Here is a 22,118-nt window from a genome sequence, read left to right as displayed (position 1 = left end):
TACTCGATTTCTGTCATCAATACCGGGTGACCCTTGGCCAAATCTACCTTTCTTTCTGGCGTATCATCATTTTGCTTAGGTACTTTTCGAGTAAGGTCAAGGGGATGTCTTTTACATCGACCATCTAATTAGGCTATACAGCCCTCGCCTCTATCGAGGTGGATTGATAAAGCTCCAGCATCGATCCTTGAAGGTGTTGTTCTTTAGCATCGATGAGGACAAGGACTGAGGATGGATGGGCCGGTTTGTCCAAATCAAGACCTTGGACTTAATTCCTGCCAAAAGGATGCCAAATTTATTTTTGATGGTGCATCTTCCCCTTGGTTTCCTGGTGCGATTCCAGACATCGTAGGTTGGGTTCGACAACTGGCCTCCACTTCTTCTCATATTGAGCATTTTTGGCACGATTTGGCTAAGGGTCGGTGGGAAGCTAAAAATCATGGTGAGTTCCTTTGTTCATATGTTGACGTTTCTCTATAAAATACTTATGCAGGCATCGGGGACAATGTTTTTATGAGGCTGCCTCCGCCCGGTCAAGAGGAGATTCTAAAGCCAACCAAAGAGAAGAAAAGGAAAAAGGCTTCGCCACCAAGTACCCCAAAGCCCAGAAAAATAAGGCTCAAAAGTCTAAGGCCGACCCTGCAGCTCTATCTGTTGACGTGGTCCAACAACTTCGGGATGACGAGGAAGAAGGAGAGGACGTCAACTGCTTGCTGGTAGCTCGGAAGAGGGAAAGCACTGAAGCTTCCAAGGTCGCTGAACCAGCAACGATTGATGCGATTCAATCTCGAAATGAAGAAATCTCGGATGGTAGCTCGAGGAGAGTCCTCGAGCCATCGGGTGATAAAAGCGCACTTCGTTGTGAAGGGCGTCTGGCAGGTAAGCCCGAAGGGCCTAATTCCAAGGCCCCTCAGGGAGAGGAGAATGTACCAAGTGGGTCACTTGGGATAATTAATATAGATGAATCGTCGCCTGGTCCTACGTTCTCCGAAGGGCAATTCCGAGATGCTCGGGGTATGAAGACCCCAAACGTGGGGATGACCCACGAAGGGAATGGTATTTTCCAGGGTTGCTTCAGTGGGGTCGAAGATGGTCCCGACCCAGATGCTTCGTTTATATTTGATGAGTCCCAGTGGCTTCTTAAACAAGTAAGTTTCTCCCTCCATAATTATGCTTGTGTTTTATTCTCGTTTTCTAAGTCTGACCTTTTTCCTTTGTGTGAAGGCCATGACGCTCCAGCGAGAAGCATTTTCCAAATCTCGAGCCGAGCTTGCCCGATGTGAGGACAAACTCAAGAAGCTCGTGGAAGATAGGGACAGCCTCAAACTCCTTTACATTCAAAAAGAGGAGGAGATTAGGGACCTTCGTGCCGATCTGACGAAGGCTCACTGAGAACAGACTAAGATCATTGAGCAAGTAATGTAACTTTTTGGGAGTTTTCTACATGTTCGTTTGACTTAACGATTAACATTTCGACTTTGCTGGCCCATCAGAAGAGCGAGCTGGTGGAGCAACTTCGAGAGGAGGTCAAGGCGAAAGAGGCCAAGACCCTGGGGTAGAAGCAGCATATGGATCGTCTTGCCTCGGAGAAAGACACACTTCGAGCCTAACTGACTTCGGTCGAATTCCAGATTCAAAATATGAAGGGGGAAAGCTTGGCCCGGTGCCGAAAGATTGAGGAGCTCGAAGCTAAATCAGCCGCCGAACTTGCAAAGGCTAAATCTGAGGCAGAGGCGTTTATGGCCTCTTATCGAGCTGACTCCAAGGCTGCCAACATTTGGGCACAGGAGATCTCTACTGCTGTTGAAGTTAAATTGTCATGTCATGTCGATCATGCTAGATCCCGGAGAGAAACTCTCAAGGAAGCGCACGCTCGTGGCTTTGACCTCTCAGCTGATATCAAAAAGGCAAAAACTTTGGAGGACGAGGCTACCGCTTTACGCTCTGATGATAAAGATTCTACTAGTGGTTCCGAGAGCTGAGGAGATGAGGATGAAGTCCCCGAGGAGGAAGTTCCCGAAGATGTGGCTCCCAAAATAGACTAGGCCCTTAGGATTTTGTTCTTTGTTCTTTTTTTTTGTAAGACCCTTGTGGGAATTGTAAATACTTTTTATGTATATAAGGAATTCCTTTTCTTTCCACTCCATCTCCGATTTGTTGTAAAGTCTGCTTCATTTTCGTTTTGTAAATTTTTTTGATGTTATAACTTCAATAATCGAGTGAGCACTGGCCCGGATTCAAAGTAAAACAAACCCTTAGGTTTTATAGTAATCAATGGGAAATCTTTGAACTTATAATATAATACCTCTTAAGTTTTTTTAATGAATCCTCAAGCTATACTTAAGTCGATTTTATGCGAGCTCGGGATGGTGGGACCCATAGGTCTGCTTTGAGTGAGAACAAGGTCTCGAATTCTAAATATTTTATCCCTTAGGTTCTTTTAGGTTTGGCCGATATGGCCTTTGAAAGATGGCTATTTTTCTCCCTTTTCGGCTTAGAAGACTTAGTAAAAATTTCTTTATGCCATGGCATGCATTTTTTACCCATTGGGTTTTCTGAGGGTTTAGTGTCGATCGAAACCCTTTTGTTTCTTGTCCCTTAGCACAAAGTTTGTATTTGAATAATTCGATACCTCTTAAGGTTTTTCGAGGGTCGATTTTATCGAAACCCTTTGATTATTTGCCGAGGGTAGCCTTTCTTAAACTGTTTTTAGAGAATTCGAAGGCCTGTTTTTATTGCGGGATTCGGACGTCTCCGAGCCACATTATTTCGGTCGTAGCCTTTAGTATGTCTGTAGCCTTCGGGTATGCCTCTTGGACTTATTTCCCGATAATATTTTGAGCTTGTCCGAAATGTTAGTCCCCGAGTACGGTGGTCTTGGCCTTTACGTCGAGGGATGCCGCTTTGAGGTATTATGAATCCGAGTTTAGATAACTCGGATATATTGACTGTCGATGACAGTCCTCAAGTATTCAAGGTGTATTTGTGTTTTGGCCCTTGAGCCATTTCTCACAGAATCACAAGTACGGAACTCGTATAATAGCAAATTTCTTTGAGACACAAAGTGTTTGATATAGAAAGAATGCTTCTTTGAATAATTCATTCATGCGTACATGTTTTGCCACCGGGACTCGACTATTCTACATGGACACGGTTCATCTGACCGTTTGGCCCATTACAAGGTTTTCCTATCGAGACCCTTTTTGGCGTGAAGTATTTTCCTTGAAAATATAACCTCCGAGGGTGATGTACCTCAGTATTAGAGGTTGATTGAAAAGAAATCTTGGATACTGTTGACTTTTCCTTAGGTAGCACATAGTTGTTGGCTCGTTAAAAACCTCGCTGAAAAAACCCATTTGGGATAAAACCCGATCTAAGAGAAAAAGAGTGTCATGCGTGCTTTAAAACCCAAGGTCTTCGTGTATAAGTGTTCTCTCGATGTCTTCGATTGAACACCTGCAATAAGTTAGTATTAAATGCAAATGGAAAAGGGGAGAAAGTCATATCTTAGCAATAATATTGTTTGAGTAGTGATACGTTCCAATTGTTTGGCAATTGTTTGCCTTCCATCATGCCAAGTTTATAAGATCCATTTTCGATGACTCTAATGACTCGATATGGTCCTTCCTAATCCAGGCCTAGTTTTCCTTCATTCGGGTCTCGAGTATTGTGTGTGTGTTTCTTTTAGAACTAAGTCCCCGTTTTCGAAGTGGCGAAGGTTGGCCCTTCTATTGTAATATCTCTCGATTCTTTGCTTCTGTGCAGCCATTCGAACAAGCTCAGCTTCTCGTTTTTCATCTAATAGCTCAAGGCTAGTATTCATCGCCTCGTGATTTGATTCTTCCATTGCATGCCGAAATCTGGCACTAGGTTCCCTAACCTCGACCGGGATTAAGGCCTCGGAGCCATATATTAAGGAGAACGAGGTTGCCCCCATGCTGGATTTTGATGTCGTTCGATACGCCCAAAGGACTTCGGGTAGGACTTCTCTCCATTTCCCCTTAGCGTCACTCAACCTTTTCTTTAAGTTTTGGATAATGGTCTTGTTCGTCGATTCAGCCTGCCCATTTGCACTTAAGTGATATGGCATCGATAAGATCCTTTTATCTTGTGTTCTTCGAGGAACTTCGTTACCTTGCTACTGATGAATTGCTTTACATTATTGCATATGATTTCAGCAGGTATCCCGAATCGACACACGATGTGATCCCGGATGAAGTCTATAACTTCTCTCTGACCTTCTTGAAGGCCTGTACTTCCATCTATTTAGAAAAGTAGTCAGTCATAAACAAAATGAATTTAGCTTTACTTGGGGCCGTTAGTAGAGGGCCGACGATATTCATTCCCTATTTCATAAATGTCCACGGGTATAGGACTGAATGAAGTTGCTCTCTGGGCTGATGGATCATCGGTGCAGACTTTTGGCATTTATCACATTTTGGAACAAACTCCTTAGTGTCTTTTTCCATGCTATCCCAGTACTATCCTGCTATGATGATTTTGTGAATTGAAGAATCAACGCCGAAGTGGTTCCCATAAGTGCCTTCGTGGACTTCATGTAAAATATAATCGGTGTCCCCCGGCCCTAAACATACCGCCAACGGTCCATCGAAGGACCTCCTATATAATATTCCATCTTCATACAATATGAATCGGGCTGCTTTGGTTCGCAGGGTTCTTGACTTTTTAGGGTTTAATGGGAGCTTTCCGTTCTTCAAATATTCAATATATTTATTCCTCCAATCCCATGTCAGACTTGTAGAATTTATCTCACGCGTGACCCTCCTCGATCACAGATCTCGATAATTAGATGACAATCCCCAGGATAATATCGTCTTCTTCGACTGATGATCTCAATTTGCAAGTACATCAGCCTCACTATTTTGTTCTCAAGGTACATGATCTAGAGTCCACTCCTTGAAACGGTGCAATGTTACTTGTAACTTGTTTAAATACCTTTGCATTATATCCTCCCGAACTTCGAAGCTCTTGTTTACTTTATTAACCACCAATAAAGAGTCGCACTTGGCTTCAATAACTTCAGCCCTCAAGCTTTTAGCTATCTCGACACCTGCAATCATGGCCTCATACTCTGCTTCATTGTTAGTCAACCTAGAAGTTTGGATAGGTTGTATGACAGTGCTACCTGTGGGCGGATTCAAAACAATGCCAAGCTCGGACCCTTTCACATTCGAGGCACTGTCTGTGAAGAGGGTCCATATCCCCGATGATATACCCGATTTTAATAGAAGTTCCTTTTCCACTTCAGGTACGAGGGCTGGCGAAAAGTCGACCACGAAGTCTGCTAAAATTTGAGACTTGATGGCCATTTGAGGTTGATATTTGATATCGTACCCACCAAGTTCGACGCCCCATTTGGACAATTGGCCCGATAACTCAGGCTTGTGCAAAACATTCGGAGTGGATAAGCGGTTATCACACATATGGGGTGACATTGGAAATATGGCTTTAATTTTCTAGATGTGCTTATTAATGTAAATGCCAATTTCTCGAAGTGTGGATACCTAGTTTCAGCATCTCCTAAGGTCTGACTTACGTAATAAATAGGAAATTGTGTACCTTACTCTTCTCAAACTAGTACACCACTTACCACTATTTCGGACATTGGCAAGTATAAGTACAACTTCTCATCTACCTTCGGAGTGTGGAGAAGAGGTGGGCTCGATAAGTACCACTTCGATTCCTCCAATGCTTGTTGACATTCCGGGGTTCATGCGAAATTATTTTTCTTTTTGAGTAAGGACAAGAACCGGTGACTTTGATCTGATGACCTCAAAATGAATCAGCCCAAGGCAGCTATCCATCTGGTTAGCCTTTGTACAACTTTCACATTGTCTACGAAGGTGATATCCTTGATGGATTTAATAGATCTTATCGGTTTGATTTTGATTCCCTGATTTGATACCATGAAGCCGAGGAATTTGCCCGAGCCGACCCCGAAGGTACATTTTTCGGGGTTAAGTTTCATGTTGTACTTCCTCAAGATTTCAAATATTTCCTACAAATGAGTCAAATGGTCCTCTACGCGCAGGGACTTAACTAACATATCGTCAATGTAAACTTCCATCGATTTACCTATCTGTTCCTCGAACATTTTGTTAACTAGGCGTTGGTATGTAGCTCATGCATTTTTTAGCCTGAAGGGCATAACATTGTAACAATAAGTTCCATACTTGGTGATAAACGAGATCTTCTCCTGGCCTTCCGAGTTCATCTGAATTTGATTATACCCCAAATAAGCGTCGAGAAAGGTAAGGATCTCGTGGCCAGTCGTGGCATCGATCATGCGATCAATGTTAGGCAGTGTAAAAGAGTCTTTAGGGCATACCTTGTTCAAATCCTTGTAATCTACGCACATTCTAAGTTTGTTCCCTTATTAGGGACTACAACTACATTGGCTAACCATTCAGGGTATTTTACTTCCCGAATGGATCTTATTTTAAGAAGTTTAGTTACCTCAACTTTTATGGATGCATGCTTTACCTCGAACTGGGGCCTTCTCGTTTGCTTTACCGATTTGAACCTAAGGTCGAGGCTTAGTCGGTGTGTTGTTATTTCCGGTGGATCCTTGTCATGTCTAAATAGGACTAAGCAAAACAATCTATGTTATCGATAAGAAACTGAATAAGTTTTTTTCTGAGTTCGGGGGTCAACTCCGTTCCTAGGTATACTTTTCGTTCGAGTAGATATTCGATCAGTATCACCTATTCCAGCTCCTTGACAGTCGACTTGGATGCATCTGATTCTTCGGGAATAATGAAAGTTCGAGGAGTAAGAAAATCCTTTTCTTCTTTTTCGATTACCTATTTCTCTAATTCGGTCGAGGCTGGAGACGGTGATTGCTATTTCACCGTCTGCTTATCTTTGGTGCTCGATTTTTTTGAGGTTGAAGGTGTCGATATCAGCGTCACCTCGTCGACTGCAAATATTTCCTTTGCATCATGTTATTCCCCGTAAACTATTTTCACACCATCCATTGGTGGTAATTTCATCATTTGGTGAAGGGTCGACGGTACTACCCTCATGTTATGGATCCAGGGTCTTCCGAGTAGTGCATTTTATATAATGTCGCCTTCGATGACATGGACTTTTGTATCTTGGATGGTCCCGGCCACATTTACTGGTAGGATTATTTCCTTATTCGTTGTTTCACTTTTCATGTTAAAACTGTTTAGGACTCGATATGCATGCACAATTTGGTCCTGCAGGTCGAGCTGCTCTACGAACCTCGATCTGATTACGTTTGTTGAGCTACCTGGATCCACTAGCACACGTTTAACTTGAATTTTATTTAACAAAATAGAAAATACTAGGGCGTCATTGTGTGGCTGAGAAATGCCTTCCGCTTCTTCGTCATTGAATGATAGGGTGTCTTCGGGCTCATAACTTTGAGTCCACTTTTCTCGGATGATCGACACCTTGGTACGTTTGAATACGGTCCCTTGCTGAACATCTACCTCGCTAAATATCATATGAATGACATGTTGTGGTTCTTCTTGCTCATTCTTTCTGTTGGCATCTCTTTCTCTGAAGTGATTTTTAGCTCGATCACTGAGGAACTCTCTAAGGTGTCCCTCGTTGAACAATTAAGCAACCTTCTCCCTCAGCTGTCTACGATCTTCGGTCCTATGGCCATGTGTGCCATGATATTTACACATCAAGTTTGGGTTTCTTTGAGAAGGATCGGTCTGTATAGGTCTGGGTCACCTGGTGCTTTTGATCCTTCCAATAGCCGATACAATCCCCGATGCATCCATACTGAAATTATACTCCGATAACCGAGGTGCTTCTATGGGATCAACATGTTTATCAAAACCACTCTTACTCATAAGTCCCTGATAATTTTTCCCTTAATCATTTCTTCGATCATTCCGAGGAGGATTGCGTCCCAAACCATTGTTCCTTCGATCTCTATTATATGGCTAATATTGTTCTCTGTTCGACCTTGGTTCCTTGTTGGTATCCCTCGGGTCTTTAACCACTAATCTATTTAGATGGGATGAACTGAACCTGACGGGGCACCCAGTCGGTCGTCCTCGACCCTGATCTTCGATTGATATCGATTGTGTACATCTACCCAAGTTATAGTTGGATACTCGATCAGATTTTGCTTTAATTGTCGTGATGCTATCGAACTCCGCTCGTTCAACCCATGCATGAAAGCTTGAACGGCCCAATCATATGTGACCAGTGGTAAATCTATTCGCTTCATCTGAAATCAGGACACGAACTCCCTCAGCATTTCGTTATCCCTTTGTCTTATCTTAAAAATGTTTGATTTTCTTGTTGCGACTTTTATGGCCCAGCGTGTGACTTCACAAAATAATTGACTAACATGGCAAATGAATTGATGGAATTCGGTGGCAAGTTGTGATACCAAATTATTGCTCCCTTTGATAAAGTTTTTCCAAATTGTTTCAACAAAACGAACTCGATCTCATCGTCTTTTAAGTCATTTCCCTTTATTCCGCACGTGTACGTAGTGATACGTTCATTAGGATCGGTGGTACCGTTGTATTTAGGTATATCTGGCATACAAGATTTCTTTGGAATGGGTTTCGGGGCCACACTTTGAGAAAAAGGCTTTTGCACGAACCTTTTTGAATCCAAACCCTTTAAGATCGGGGGTGCCCCCGGTATCTGATCAACTCAGGAGTTGTATGTTTTCACCTTTTTGTCATTATCTTCGATCTTCTTTTCTCCCGACTCGATTCTTTTGGTGAGCTCCTCAAGCATTTTCATAATTGTAGGATCAGTCCCTAATCTGTTACCGCTCGTCCTTTCCGGCATTGGATCGGTACGTCGAGTGATCTCCGGCTCGAAAACACTTGAAGTTCTATGTTGATTCTGAAGCTGAGCAATAGCGGCCTATTGAGCCTGTAACATCTCGAATATTACTTGGAGACTAACTCCACCGTCTCCTACACCCTGTGTTCCTTGGCCACCAAATCAGCCTTTCCTGCGTACACTTCCTCCGGGATCTGCGCCTAAGTCCGCATTCAAAGCAATGTGCGAACTAACATCGACTGGATCGACAACCGACATTTCCCTAGGGTTAATCGGTGGTACACTGGCTCCTAGAGCAACTACATTATCTTTTTCCCCGTGAAATCCAAGACCATCATCACTATGTACGAGTGCATTTTGTGAGTTTGACATATTTTAACCTGAGAACAAAAATTCTTGACAAGAACAAGTGTGAAAATAACGTGTTTTATTAGAATCAGTCCTGAAACAATCACTATTATCCTTAGCCCCACGGCGGTCGCCAAACCGTTTACCCTAAAATCCGAGTAACAATTAAACTTGTATTGTGGTTTTAAAGATATATGATTTAATCCAATACTAATTGATAAACAAGGAATTAAAGGTATAAATTAAAGAGTAGAGTAAGTCAAACTAGTGTGCAAACGAATCTCGATCTCGAGCTAAGGCAGCCTCGAGGTGGGTTAGCAAGAATAATAAAATAATAAGGTAATTCTGATCAACAGTAAGCAAAAAAGTGATGTATGTATATTCTCTTGTCAATGATTGATGCGTTACAAATGATTGGTATCCCCTTTATATAGTAGGAGAATCCTAAATAAGGTACACTTCTAATTATAGTAGAGAATCTTATTATACAGTTGCCTATCCACCTAGTGCAAATATGTTCCGAAATTTACGCCGTGATCTTAGGACCACTGTGAGAATCTCGCTCTTTCTGTCATGAAACCATAACGGTATTATCCGCATGAGACTCTAACCAATTGGGTAGAATCTTTGGGATTGAGCATAATGATTGTCAATTATTTCATGAACTTCCTTCATGAATAAATTCTGGATTTAAGGTATGTATTTTACCATAATTTTTTCTTTTATTCTATAATTTGAATTTAAATACAAGCAGTAAATTTTGATTATAACTCTAATGGAGTTTGTAAAAAATATAACCACCTGAAGTGGTAAATTTTTTATGTCTTGCCATGATCAAATTCATGTATGATTGTGGGCAAACTATTGAAAACCCGTTCTATTGAATTTGTTTCATTCTCATTTCCTTAAGAGAATATGGTAACAATATGTAATAAGTCTAAAAGAAGATAAAATTATTACCGTAAAAGTATCAATGGATGTGGACGTGACAATAGACAAAATTATAATCGTCAGCGTTGTGGTAATGAGAACAATAAGGATTCTCAAAATAATCCTTCACTTTGGGAAAGTAATATTTGTCATTGATTTGACATGAAATTTTGTAAAGCACATATAGATGATTATGGCCCATTCATGATATGAATGTGACAACATGTGATTTATGAATACATATTCATTCTTGGAAGAATATGAATGTGTTAGTGGTAGTGAATATACCACACTCACCTCTAGAATGATGTTTGAGATGATATAAGAAAATAATTTTATTATTATGGCATGAATGGTCATTGATCATGTACCTATTGTGAATATGCCAAAATATTATGGCAATGTAATTATTACAGGGCAAAAGTAATAGAATCAACATATCTTGCCTATAATGATTTTGACCATGACCATGATGATATAACTTTCTCCTTGAAAGAGATATTCACTGTATGGATGTTGATGAATATGTGGTACTACCAAATTAATTGAGAGCTCTCGAAGAGCCAATTATTATTATTTTGGAGGAATTGATTATCAATTAGACATTGTGATGTAGTAAGTCTCAGAGAAACTTAATTGAGTTTTTAAAGTATTCGCGAAAGCGGTTGGTTATATTGAGACTGTAAATAAAGGAAAGATTTAATATTTTCTATTACTACGACTTGTAGCAGGGTAATATGTATGTGAAAAGTTACCCACTTTATTCTCCAGTTTGTACTACACAAATAAAAGAATACCACAATAAAGTGGATGTTTATTGATATAAAAATCCATATCATAATAAACTTGGAATTTATTGATATTTGCACATGTCATGGTGTAAACCTGAACTTTATCAATATTGATAATTTATCCAGTTGGCATAATCAGTTTAGCCATATCAATTTAAGCATGATGTACAAAAATAAAAGAGAATTCACATGGGTAAATATTAAAGAATTAGAAAGTTCATTGTGAATTCTCTTATGTTGCATGTTCTCATTAACTAATAGACCAACTAAAATTGGGATTGGATCCCATGAATGCTGGAAATTTCAAAGGTGAATATGGGCTCATTCATCTGCCATGTATACCACATAAGATGCATCTATGAGATGGTTACATGTGCGATTATTATTAACCCGCAATGTGGTGTTTGCGAGGTAACTTTCTTAATAATTTGATTTAGAGCAGAATTTCTAGATTTTTTATTCAAGATAGTTCATCTTGATAGGTTGGTTTACATAACAGTTGGTTTAGCAAAATGATTTATTGAATGCCTCCACTTAATAGCTAAACTATTGCTTATAAGAACAAATTTATCTATATCAATTTGATATAGGTTATATACGAAAGTATATTACATTCTCCCCTCACAAGTGGTTCAGGGTCAGGAACCAAATAATTTCATCTTATTATTATTAATGTGCGGGTATATTTTGATAAACACCATAATGCATAAAGATGAATTTTCAAAATTGAGGAAGCAAGTTAGTTTTTCTAACATGAGGGGGAAACATGATAAACAATTGAGAAAAAGTTACGTGGAATGAATTATCATTTGTACATCTAGATCCTCGAATAAGATAATATGAACTTGAAGTTCATAAAAAGATAATTCATCTACAATATATTGCAAAGCATGCTAGACGCATTTGCTGACCCAAAGAAAATAACTATATTCTCACTGCAAATGCTCCAATTAGAACGAGTCCTAGAAGGACAAAGTCTATGGTACACTTAAAGCGTATAGACAAATCAGTTTCAATTAAAATTCTTGATTAAGAAGATGAGCAAATGATCAAAATGATCATAATAAGGAGGCAAGTGATCTAGAAGATCACATGACATAACAAATCTCGGGAGAGATTCTGGTACCTGAAAATATGAATGAAGAGATCTCTATGGCATGTCTTTATGAAAGAATGTTGGAACCGATATAAAATGTTTGTCGTCGACATCTATGATAGAGCTAAGTATAGATGAAGATCTTAAGTTTGTCGAATACAGACACAAAAATATTGGCCAAATAGAAGAGACGCAATTCGAATAGAATTGGTTTCATATGAAAGATAAGTATTTGGACCTGCAATTCAAACACTTGAAAGTATAAAGTTAATGGTATGTGCAATCATTTTTTGATATCTTATTTGTCTAGCATGACATGAAAACTTGATATGCATCTAATTAAATTCTATTATATGACAATCCTTGAAGGATTTAAATCGCTTGAAGCATATACAATTCTTGGTCCCGAAGTACCATATGATAGGTGTAATTTGTGCACATATGTATTTTGCTATAATTATAAGCATGATAATGTGATAGCGGAAATTTTTACCACTATGGAGATATTGAAAAGGTTATTCCACAACATTATATAAAGAGATTACATATATACAAGAATGGTGATTTCAAGGTGCAACATATTCATCCAAGTGATAATATGACTAATTTGTTCACCAAATCTCTACGGATGTCAACCTTCAAGAAGCTAATGTACAAGACCGGGATGCGAAGGCTCAAAGATGTGAATTGATGCTATCAGGGGGAGTTAATGCGCGTTGTACTCTTTTTCCCTTACAAAGTTTTGTTCCACTGGGTTTTCCTTGCAAGGTTTTTAATGAGGCAACCAAAGGGCATATTTCTAAATATGTGTACTTTTTTTCCTTCTCTAGAATTTTTTTCCCATTAAATAGACATTCAAGGGAGAGTGTTATAAATAGAATTGTATTTAAGGTGAATGTCTATATTCTAAAGAGATTCTAGGGTTTGTTACTTGGTGGCTAAGTCACTTTTCCCCTATGAATAGATGGATTCTATGCTATTGTAATTGATCCCAAATCAATAAAATTTCTCTCTCTCTACTTTTCTCTATAATACTATTCTTCTTCTTTTATTGTTCATAATAGTTAGCAAATTAATTAATTTAATATTTGTACCAGTCTTACATGATAAAAAGCTTAAGTTGTTTGTCGGCTTAGTTTAATCATTCTCTTCATTTTTTATCGCCATAAGCAAAAAGAATATTTCTTTTTCTCCTTTTTTTGGGGGTGTGAGCTAAAGATAACCGAAATGGAATGACAAAAAGATAAAAAAAGGATATGACAATAAATGGTTGCGATTTCACCAAATTCGAGCATCATCACGTAGACAACATTGGACCAAAGATGAATGTACAGCTGCAAACCCAAAAGCTATAAAGGGAAAGAAAACAACAAAGGATAAAGTGGAAAACAAACAAACAAAAAGAAAGAAAGAGCAAAATTAATGTTGCTTTTTTCTTCCTTTTTATTTTACAAAATCAAACTCAAACAATTTTTTACTTAGAAATCGCTGGAGATAGGGGCGTGCTCGTTTTGCATGAAAACGTTGCTGTAAGTAAGACCAGCCAATCCACCACCAACGAGAGGCCCAGCCCAGTAAATCCAGTTGTTAGTGAAGTCGCCACTGGCCACAGCAGGCCCAAATGAACGGGCCGGGTTCATTGAACCACCAGAGAATGGGCCGGCGGCTAAAATGTTGGCACCAACAATGAAACCAATGGCAATGGGTGCAATGGTACCCAATGAACCCTTCTTTGGGTCTGCTGCTGTTGCATACACTGTGTATACCAAAGCAAAGGTGATAATAATTTCCATCACTACTCCTTCAGCAGCTCCTACTCCAGCTGCTACACTGTGGATTGGAACAGCCTGAAAAAAAAAACAAGTTAGACGTCAAAATATGGCTAAAAATTGAAATTTAGGTGTACTTAGAAAAAATAAATAACAAATCGACCGGCTATTTTTGTAACGCAAGTGTTAGAAATCACAGTTGAGACCTAAAAAAATGTAATATTGGCTGCAACATAACAAATCTAACTTTTATAAACTAATACTGTAAAATAATTTTTGTACTATCAAGTTATCAATGATAATATAGGTATCATCCCTCAAAAGTGAGATTAAATAACAAGACCAATAATTAAGGCAAATTACAAAGTTTTAATCCGACAGTGTTAAAAAAATTACTTTGTCAGTTTATACAAGTTAAATACCAAACAAAACTTTATAATACAACTGGGAGGTAGCACGAACAATAGTTTTATTTTTCTTCTTCAAAAGTTTGTATTTAAAAATGACTTTAACTTATATATATTGATAGTGTAAATAACTTTTTACTATATATTAGTTAATCAATTGTAGTTGGTAATATGTCATATTTCCTATATATTGGATGATTTTTTTATTATTTTCTTCGTTCACTTTTACTTTTACTTGTCCACTATACTAAAAATATATTTTTACTTTTAGTTGTCCATTTTAGCAAATCTAAGAGAATGACAACTTTTTTTTTTGTGGTACCCACATCATTAATTACTCATCTCCAAAAAATAAATTTTTTTACGACTCTTTGAAATGCTATCACTATGAGGGTTATAAGGTAAAATACATACTATAATTATTGTTTTTTAATAGGCGTAAAAGGTTCAAAATGAACAACTAAAATGAACGGAGTAAGTATATATTAGTGTTTGAAGTTAAGGTAAAAATACTACTAGAACTTACCAATCCACCGGTAACAACTTTGAGGAGCAAGCAAGCTACAATGGAGCCCAAAAGCTGAGCAATGATGTAAAAGAGGCCAGTAAGTATTGTAATTTGACCGCCGAGAGCCAATCCGAAGGTAACAGCAGGGTTAACATGTCCACCGGAAATGTTAGCGCCAACGGCAACGGCTACGAATAGACCAAATCCATGGCAAACTGCAACAGCTACAAGCCCAGCCGGATCTAGAGCTGCATCTGCTGTCAACTTATCTGCAATATATCCAAAAAAGAGTACAGTTTTTAGAATCTTATATTTCCATTGTGAAAAAGGACAGTCCGGTACACTAAGCTCCTGCTCTGCGTGAGGTCGGAAAAGGGCCGAACCACAAGACGCAGCCTTATCCTGCATTTATGCAAGAGGTTATTTTCACGGCTTGAACTCGTGACCTCACATGACAACAACTTTACTAGTTACGCAGCCAAGGCTCCCCTTTTATATTTCCATTGTGAAAAATAAATAAATTAAATACCATGTAGATATAATTGCATAGGCATGAAACATTTTTCATGTTTATCAAACACGTTCATGTAAGAAAGTTAGTGGATTTAGAGCGAGTATAGTTGTGTTACGTGTATAATACATTCTACATGTTCTATAGTGCACATCGGTAGTTCAAGTCGAAAGTAATATAATTTTATAGAACTCGCCCTAAATTTGTCCCTGGCGGTAACACCGGCCAGTGTATTTAACGACGAAAATGTAAGTGAAAAGGTAAATTGATGATGAAGAGGATTAGAGGAAGTTATTAACTGTAAGCAATGGCAGAACCAACTCCGGCGAAGACAAAGAGCAAGGTGGAGATAAATTCAGCAAGATAGGCCTTAAGAGACCCAACGCTAAATGAATCATCTATACGTCCAAAAGCTATGCCAGGCATTTTCACAATTAAAATAATTTATTTACTTGTAATTAGAAGCTAAAGGAGAAGGGACGACAAGAATAGACTAGAGAGAAAATTGCTTTTGGATGAGACTAAGAGGCCTTTCTGTGTCACATATATATAGTAGGAGTATAGAAATATTTTAATATAAAGTTAATTAATGAAATTCATGAAATTTTCACTGTAGCATACAGTAAGAGCTTTCTCCTTTGTTACATGTGATGGTAAATTTGTTTTCGTTGGATGCGGATCTAAGATTTAAGTTTGGGTTTAACCCGTAAAGTTTTTAGCATTGAACTCATTATATTCTTAAAGTTATGGGTTCATATTGCTATATATTGCAATATTAATGAATTTTTACACATAAATTTATGCTCCGTGCTAGAAGTACTGGATTCAGTCGAACCGGTACCGATACATTGCATCCGCCTCTAGTTTCTGTGTGATCTATAGGCAGGGGCGAAGCCAGCATTTTCACTAAGGGGTGTCAAAATATAAATAATTAGATACATCGAAACGTCAAGGGGAATCAACATATAGTAAATATATACATAAAATAAAAAAAATTATCTAGCAATAGTGTAATTTTCCGGTGAAGGGGTGTCACCCCTTTGTTCCATGTGGCTCCGTCACTGTCAATAAATCATGAGTTCGAGTAGTGGAATCAGCCAATAATGCTTGTAATAGGGTATGACTATCTCCATCACACCCTCTTGAGTTATGACCCTTCTTCGAACCTTTTTGCGTAAACCTGAGATATATCTGAGCTGTCTTTTTTTTTTTTGTTGTTGACCTTTTGTTACATATAGAACAAGATAAGGCCATAAGGGGGAATATGCGAATGTACATATGTGTCCATGCATATCCATTCATGTATTTCTTACAAATCCTAGCTGTCACTGATGTGCTTTTTGTGGAATGTTTCAAACCTCATAAATAATCCTCATCCATGTGAACCATAACTAATGGGTATGATCAGGATCCGAGGTGGACTCAAAATTTTAAATATGTATATTCAATTTTGAAGTTTTTAATACGGATCTAAGTCACTATATTCTCCATCGATTTTTATTCTTACCTGTTATTTACTTTGTGTACGGGCGGCTCAACCCCAAGGAAACTAAAGCCAAGGTAAAAATAGTACGGGCTAGTCAGTTTTCGGACTAATCATTAAAAAATAGTCAGTGTTTGCAAAGTCATTGAAAAATAGTCACTATTTTGCTGCAACACAGAAAAGTTCCAGCATAATATATTGGAGATCAGTGCATTGTGTATGAATTTCCAATATATTATGCTGGAACTCCAACACGGAAAAAGTTCCAGTATAATATACTGGACCGATATATTATCAGTATATTATACTGGAGTATTTTTCCGGATTTTGAACAGTATTTCCGTTCAGATTTATCTTTACATGAAAAATGGCTAAATTTCGATTACTTTTGAAACTGTGGCTATTTTTGAATGACCATTTGTAAATCTGGCTATTTTTGAATTTTAAAATTATAGGGCTCCAAACACTACTAGAAATCCGGGAAAAACCGTCCAAAAAAATCGACCAAAATTGGTCGGTAATGGCCAATAACCGTCCAAAACGCGACCATTTATGTGTGGACGATATTTTAGGGTTGGAAGCGCATACCGACCAAAGTTGATCGGAAATTACCGACCAACTTTGGTCGGTCAATTAAATTAAAAAAAATATTGTCGAAAAAACCGACCAAAGTTGGTCGGTATTTTAATTATGTAATTAAAAAAAATGCACCATCTGAGAATCAAACGGGGGTGTACTGTGGCACAATACTATTATACCACTAGACTATTGGTACACTTTGTTTTAAGACTGTCTTTTTATTTGATTTATACTCTTTAATTGTATTTTCACACTAAAATAACCGACCAAAGTTGGTCGGTTTTATTAAAAAATAAACTTACCGACCAAAGTTGGTCGATTTTTTAAAATGATCGGTCGAATTAACCGACTAATTTTGGTCGGTTTTTTAATATTAATTTTAATTTATTTTAAATGAAAAATCAACCAAAGTTGGTCGGTTTCTTGAAAAATAAATTTTGCGGGACTCAAAAATAGTTTCCCACATTTTTGCGCCAAAGAAAACCAACCAAAGTTGGTCGGTTTCGTAAAAAAAATTAAAAATTAAAATATTTTGACAAACCGACCAACTTTGGTCAGTCGACCTTGGTCGCGTTTTTCCGACCTTCTAGTAGTGAAATATTATTCATATTATATATATAACAAATATATTTTAATAATTACTCCTATAATTCTTTATAATAGTAAACCATACATTTGCTATGTCAATAATCATTATGGCCTAGTCCAAACATTATGCTATTTTTTAGGGCGAACTAGTTGAGCTATAACAAATAAATGACATGCACTTAAATGGCTTCCTCCTTCATTCTTCTTATTCTCTTTAACTTGGATTAATTTTCATTTTACAATAGTTTCTGTACATACCTTGAGCTAATTAGCTCCATATTGATTTTTGGACTTATTTTATAACAAAAGTACTACCAAAAACTATCCAAGTAAAAAATTATACTTTAATTGATATACTCAATGAAATAAAAGATTTAATTCTTCTTTCACATGCCTATATAATATTGCTCATAGAAAAATAAAGACATTTCCCCTGATGGAAAGTAAAATTAACAAAACTTTACCTAAGATTGATAATATCTTAAGAATGATTAAATAAATTGGCTATATTATCAATTAGGAAGAGAATATTAGAAGAAGTCGATTGTAAAATACAATTAACATATTTGCCTCTAAAGGTCTCTAATAACGATTCAGCTTTAGGCCCAGTACTCCATCGAGCTGCCACTATCTTTGTGTCGATTTTTTTATTGCCCTGTTATTTTTTTTTTTTTGTTGTATTCTTGTCTTAATTCAAACATGGCTTCTTCACTGTTATTTTTCTTTTTCATCCTGCCGAATATTGCGTTTCTTGAGCCAAGAGTTTATTGAAAACAACCTCTCTATCTCCATAAGGTAAGGATAAACCAGTAAAGTTTGCATGCACATTACCAGGGGCGGAGCTACCCTTGTTCGAGGGGTGACACCCCTTCGCCGGAAAAATAACACTGTGTAGATAGGTATTTTTTTTAAAAAAATTGAATATATATAATGGGTGACAACCCTTGACACAAGACAATCTCCTAGTGCAACGGTCAGGGGTGTCAAAAGTGACTGAAGGTTGTAAGTTCCATTCCCTATTGCAGCATCCTGCCGAATATTGCGTTTCTTGAGCCAAGAATTTATCGAAAACAACCTCTCTATCTCCATAAGGTAAGGATAAACCAGTAAAGTTTGCATGCACATTACTAGGGGCGGAGCTACCCTTGTTCGAGGGGTGACACCCCTTCGCCGGAATAATAACACTGTGTAGATAGGTATTTTTAAAAAAAATTGAATATATACAATGGGTGACAATCCTTGACACAAGACAATCTCCTAGTGCAACGGTCAAGGGGTGTCAAAAGTGACTGAAGGTTGTAAGTTCCATTCCCTATTGCAGCATCCTGCCAAGAGTTTATCGAAAACAACCTCTCTATCTCCATAAGGTAAGGATAAGCCAGTAAAGTTTGCATGCGCGGAGCTACCCTTGTTCGAGGGGTGACACCCCTTCGCCAGAAGAATAACATTGCATAGATAGGTATTTTTTTTTAAAAAAAATTGAATATATACAATGGGTGACAACCTTTGATACAAGACAATCTCCTAGTGCAACGGTCAAGGGGTGTCAAAAGTGATTGAAGGTTGTAAGTTCCATTCCCTATTGCAATATTTTTTCATTTTTTTGGCTTTTCTTTAAATTTTGACACCCCTTTGTATAAATTCTGGCCTCGACACTGCACATTACCCTCTCCAAACCTTAAACTATAAAAATATACTAGTACATTGTTATTATTATATCGAAGTCATTATTCAATTTGGAAACATTGAGCTTCACATGAACGCATACTCAATACGTTTTGTTCATTTTTTATTAGTATTTCATCCCTTTACTACAGGTCTCGAGTTTTAAATTTGACAAGCTTTGAATTTGACAAGGAGAAACTTGATAAGAACGGTGGAGGGCCCGTCTAAGGGGTACCCTATGTAAGGTAAATAATGATTAAAAAAAAGTGAAGTAATGGTGGCATGACAGAGACAAATAGGGTTTGGTCCACAAAATGCACCGACCAACTATGAACTTAGAGAATTGGGGGGGCCTCTGTATATTTGATTTTTTTTTATGAAATGTATGGATATAAATTGAAGTGGACTAAATTAGGTTTATTGTGAGTTAATTAATATATTGGATAATTAGGGTTTAATAATGTAAATTACTTGCTGGATTAGGAATCCTTCGAAAGTTCCTGTCATGTTTGGTAGTTGGCTGCACTTTTGAATTAAATTATTCTCCATTAAGGAATATTAGGTTTTGTTCTGTAAATTTTTAATTGATCATGAGTCTGTCCAACAACTTTTGCAGTATTTAATTTCATTATCTTTTGCTTTTGTGAATTAAAAGATCGGATATAAGATTAATGTTCTTTAAAATAATTGGACCTATTCTGATCATAAAATGACTTATTATATAACCTCTATTAATGATCGATAATAATGTGTTTGATAGCTACCCCGTTATTGTCTCACTCTCCATTCTTAGCCATTTTGCTTTTGTGTTCAAATTGGAAATGTTTCTTGTACAAATTAAAATTTTAAAAAAGGATATTGAGAAAATACATACAAGTCCATTTGACATAATATGCGTAATACATATACACGGCAAGATGAGGATGCTTGGCAAAGAATAATACAACTTATTTAGTATTTAATTAAATAAGTTACAACTACTTTTAGAAAATTATATAAAATATAATTTATTTTAATCTACAACTTTTCGCTTTCTTAAAATCTCTCGCTTGAGATTCTCTTACCTAAAACTATCCTACCAAAAATTTAGAGCGTTTTTTACTTTTAGCCCACGCTAGAAATTATTTATATTCGATAATCGAAAAAATTTATATAAAATTTGTAAAATTCTAGTATATATATACACACACACACAGAAAAAAAAATACATTTTTCGGCTATTATTTTGAGAGCGGCTATACAATATCATTTTCCAAAAAAAATTAAATTTAGTCTATTTTTTAGTCATTAAGACCAAATTAAACAAAATACTATATATATATATATATATATATATATATATATATATATAAATTTATATATAAAAAATCACTCAATTTATTGATTTTGAACGATTTATGTTTACTGATTTAAAAATCTGACTTGACTTAGCATACTATAATTTCCTGCGTGAAGTCAGGATTAGATCTACCAAAATGCCTAGAAGCATTGTTGAATAATTAGTTGTTTTCTACTTTATTAAATACTCATACACCTACTAAAATGATGTGTTAATTTAGAAATAATCACATAAGATTTGCGTATATGTTTACCGATTTGATTCAGACTTTTTTAAATAAAATAAAATAAAATCATATACGGTCCTTTTTTTTTTAAACAAAAACCAAACAAAACCAAAAAAAAGAAAATATCGCTTATTTAGTTGTTTTAGTTCGATTGTTTATACCCTTAGCATCCGAATATGTACAAGCTAATGAAAAATCATGTACAAATTCTAAAAAGGAGACAAGAAGAAATTATTGCGATTACAACAGCACAATAATGCCTTATAATTGATGGAGTAATAAGTTAGTTCGATTTTGTCGTTATGTCACTATGCTTCGTCCCTTAAACTTGACTAACAGCCATCTTCATCTACAATTTACCACAAGCATACATGTCATATATAAATGAATTAATTATTGCCTCTTGAAGTTCAAGCCTAATTTGTGCGGCGGTTTTGTGACCGACTATATCCCATATGCCTGCCGAAATCATTTGGATTAACTATTGACAGTGACTTATGACAAACATGTGGTAATTGCTACATCCTCAACCTCAACTTTTGAATTTCTCCTAGTAATCTTAATCTTAGACTCCATAGCTTTCTACTTGCTTAGTAAGGAAGGACGGTGTGGGAGGTGGACCATTAAGAACATGAAGTATTCATTTGTTTGTTTGTTATATTTATCAGGTGCTACCCCATTGCAAAAGTTAAAGTAAGAGGCATTTCTTACTTGATAGCTGAGAATTCCATGAAAAAGCAACTTTTCATCGAATAAACATCAAGTTTCTGGGTCCAAGTTCTCCTATAGAGCTTCACTAACCCTAAAGAAGCATACTACACATCTCTAACTAGTCTCCTATGGCACAGGCAATGAAGAATACTACACATCTCTAACTAGTCTTCAAATACGCCAGCATAACTCTAAAAACTACCCATTAAGTCAAATTAGAAACGGCCTAATCACCAAAGCCATCCAGAGTTTCCAGCTGCAGGGTGCTAAATGTACCCAACAACAACAAAAAAACCTTGTGTATTCACACAGAGTGTGTACGCATACCTTACCCCTACCTTTAAAAAGGTAGAGAGGCT

At 37.0% G+C, this 22,118-nt stretch overlaps 1 protein-coding gene across 1 annotated transcript; it reads right to left on the bottom strand.

The window, feature by feature from the left end:
• Positions 1–13,451: 13,451 nt before the first annotated feature.
• On the bottom strand, positions 13,452–15,594 carry LOC107802501 (aquaporin TIP2-1-like). The gene is given in 3 exon segments (NM_001325717.1): positions 13,452–13,820; positions 14,676–14,926; positions 15,468–15,594. Coding segments are annotated over 3 exon segments (747 nt in total).
• Between the last annotated feature and the right edge of the window lie 6,524 nt (positions 15,595–22,118).

This window comes from Nicotiana tabacum, chromosome 6 (assembly GCF_000715075.1).
Source record: "Nicotiana tabacum cultivar K326 chromosome 6, ASM71507v2, whole genome shotgun sequence".
Taxonomy (NCBI): Eukaryota; Viridiplantae; Streptophyta; class Magnoliopsida; order Solanales; family Solanaceae; genus Nicotiana; species Nicotiana tabacum.
Note: the sequence above shows the minus strand (reverse complement) of the source record. Positions and strands in the feature narration are given on the sequence as shown.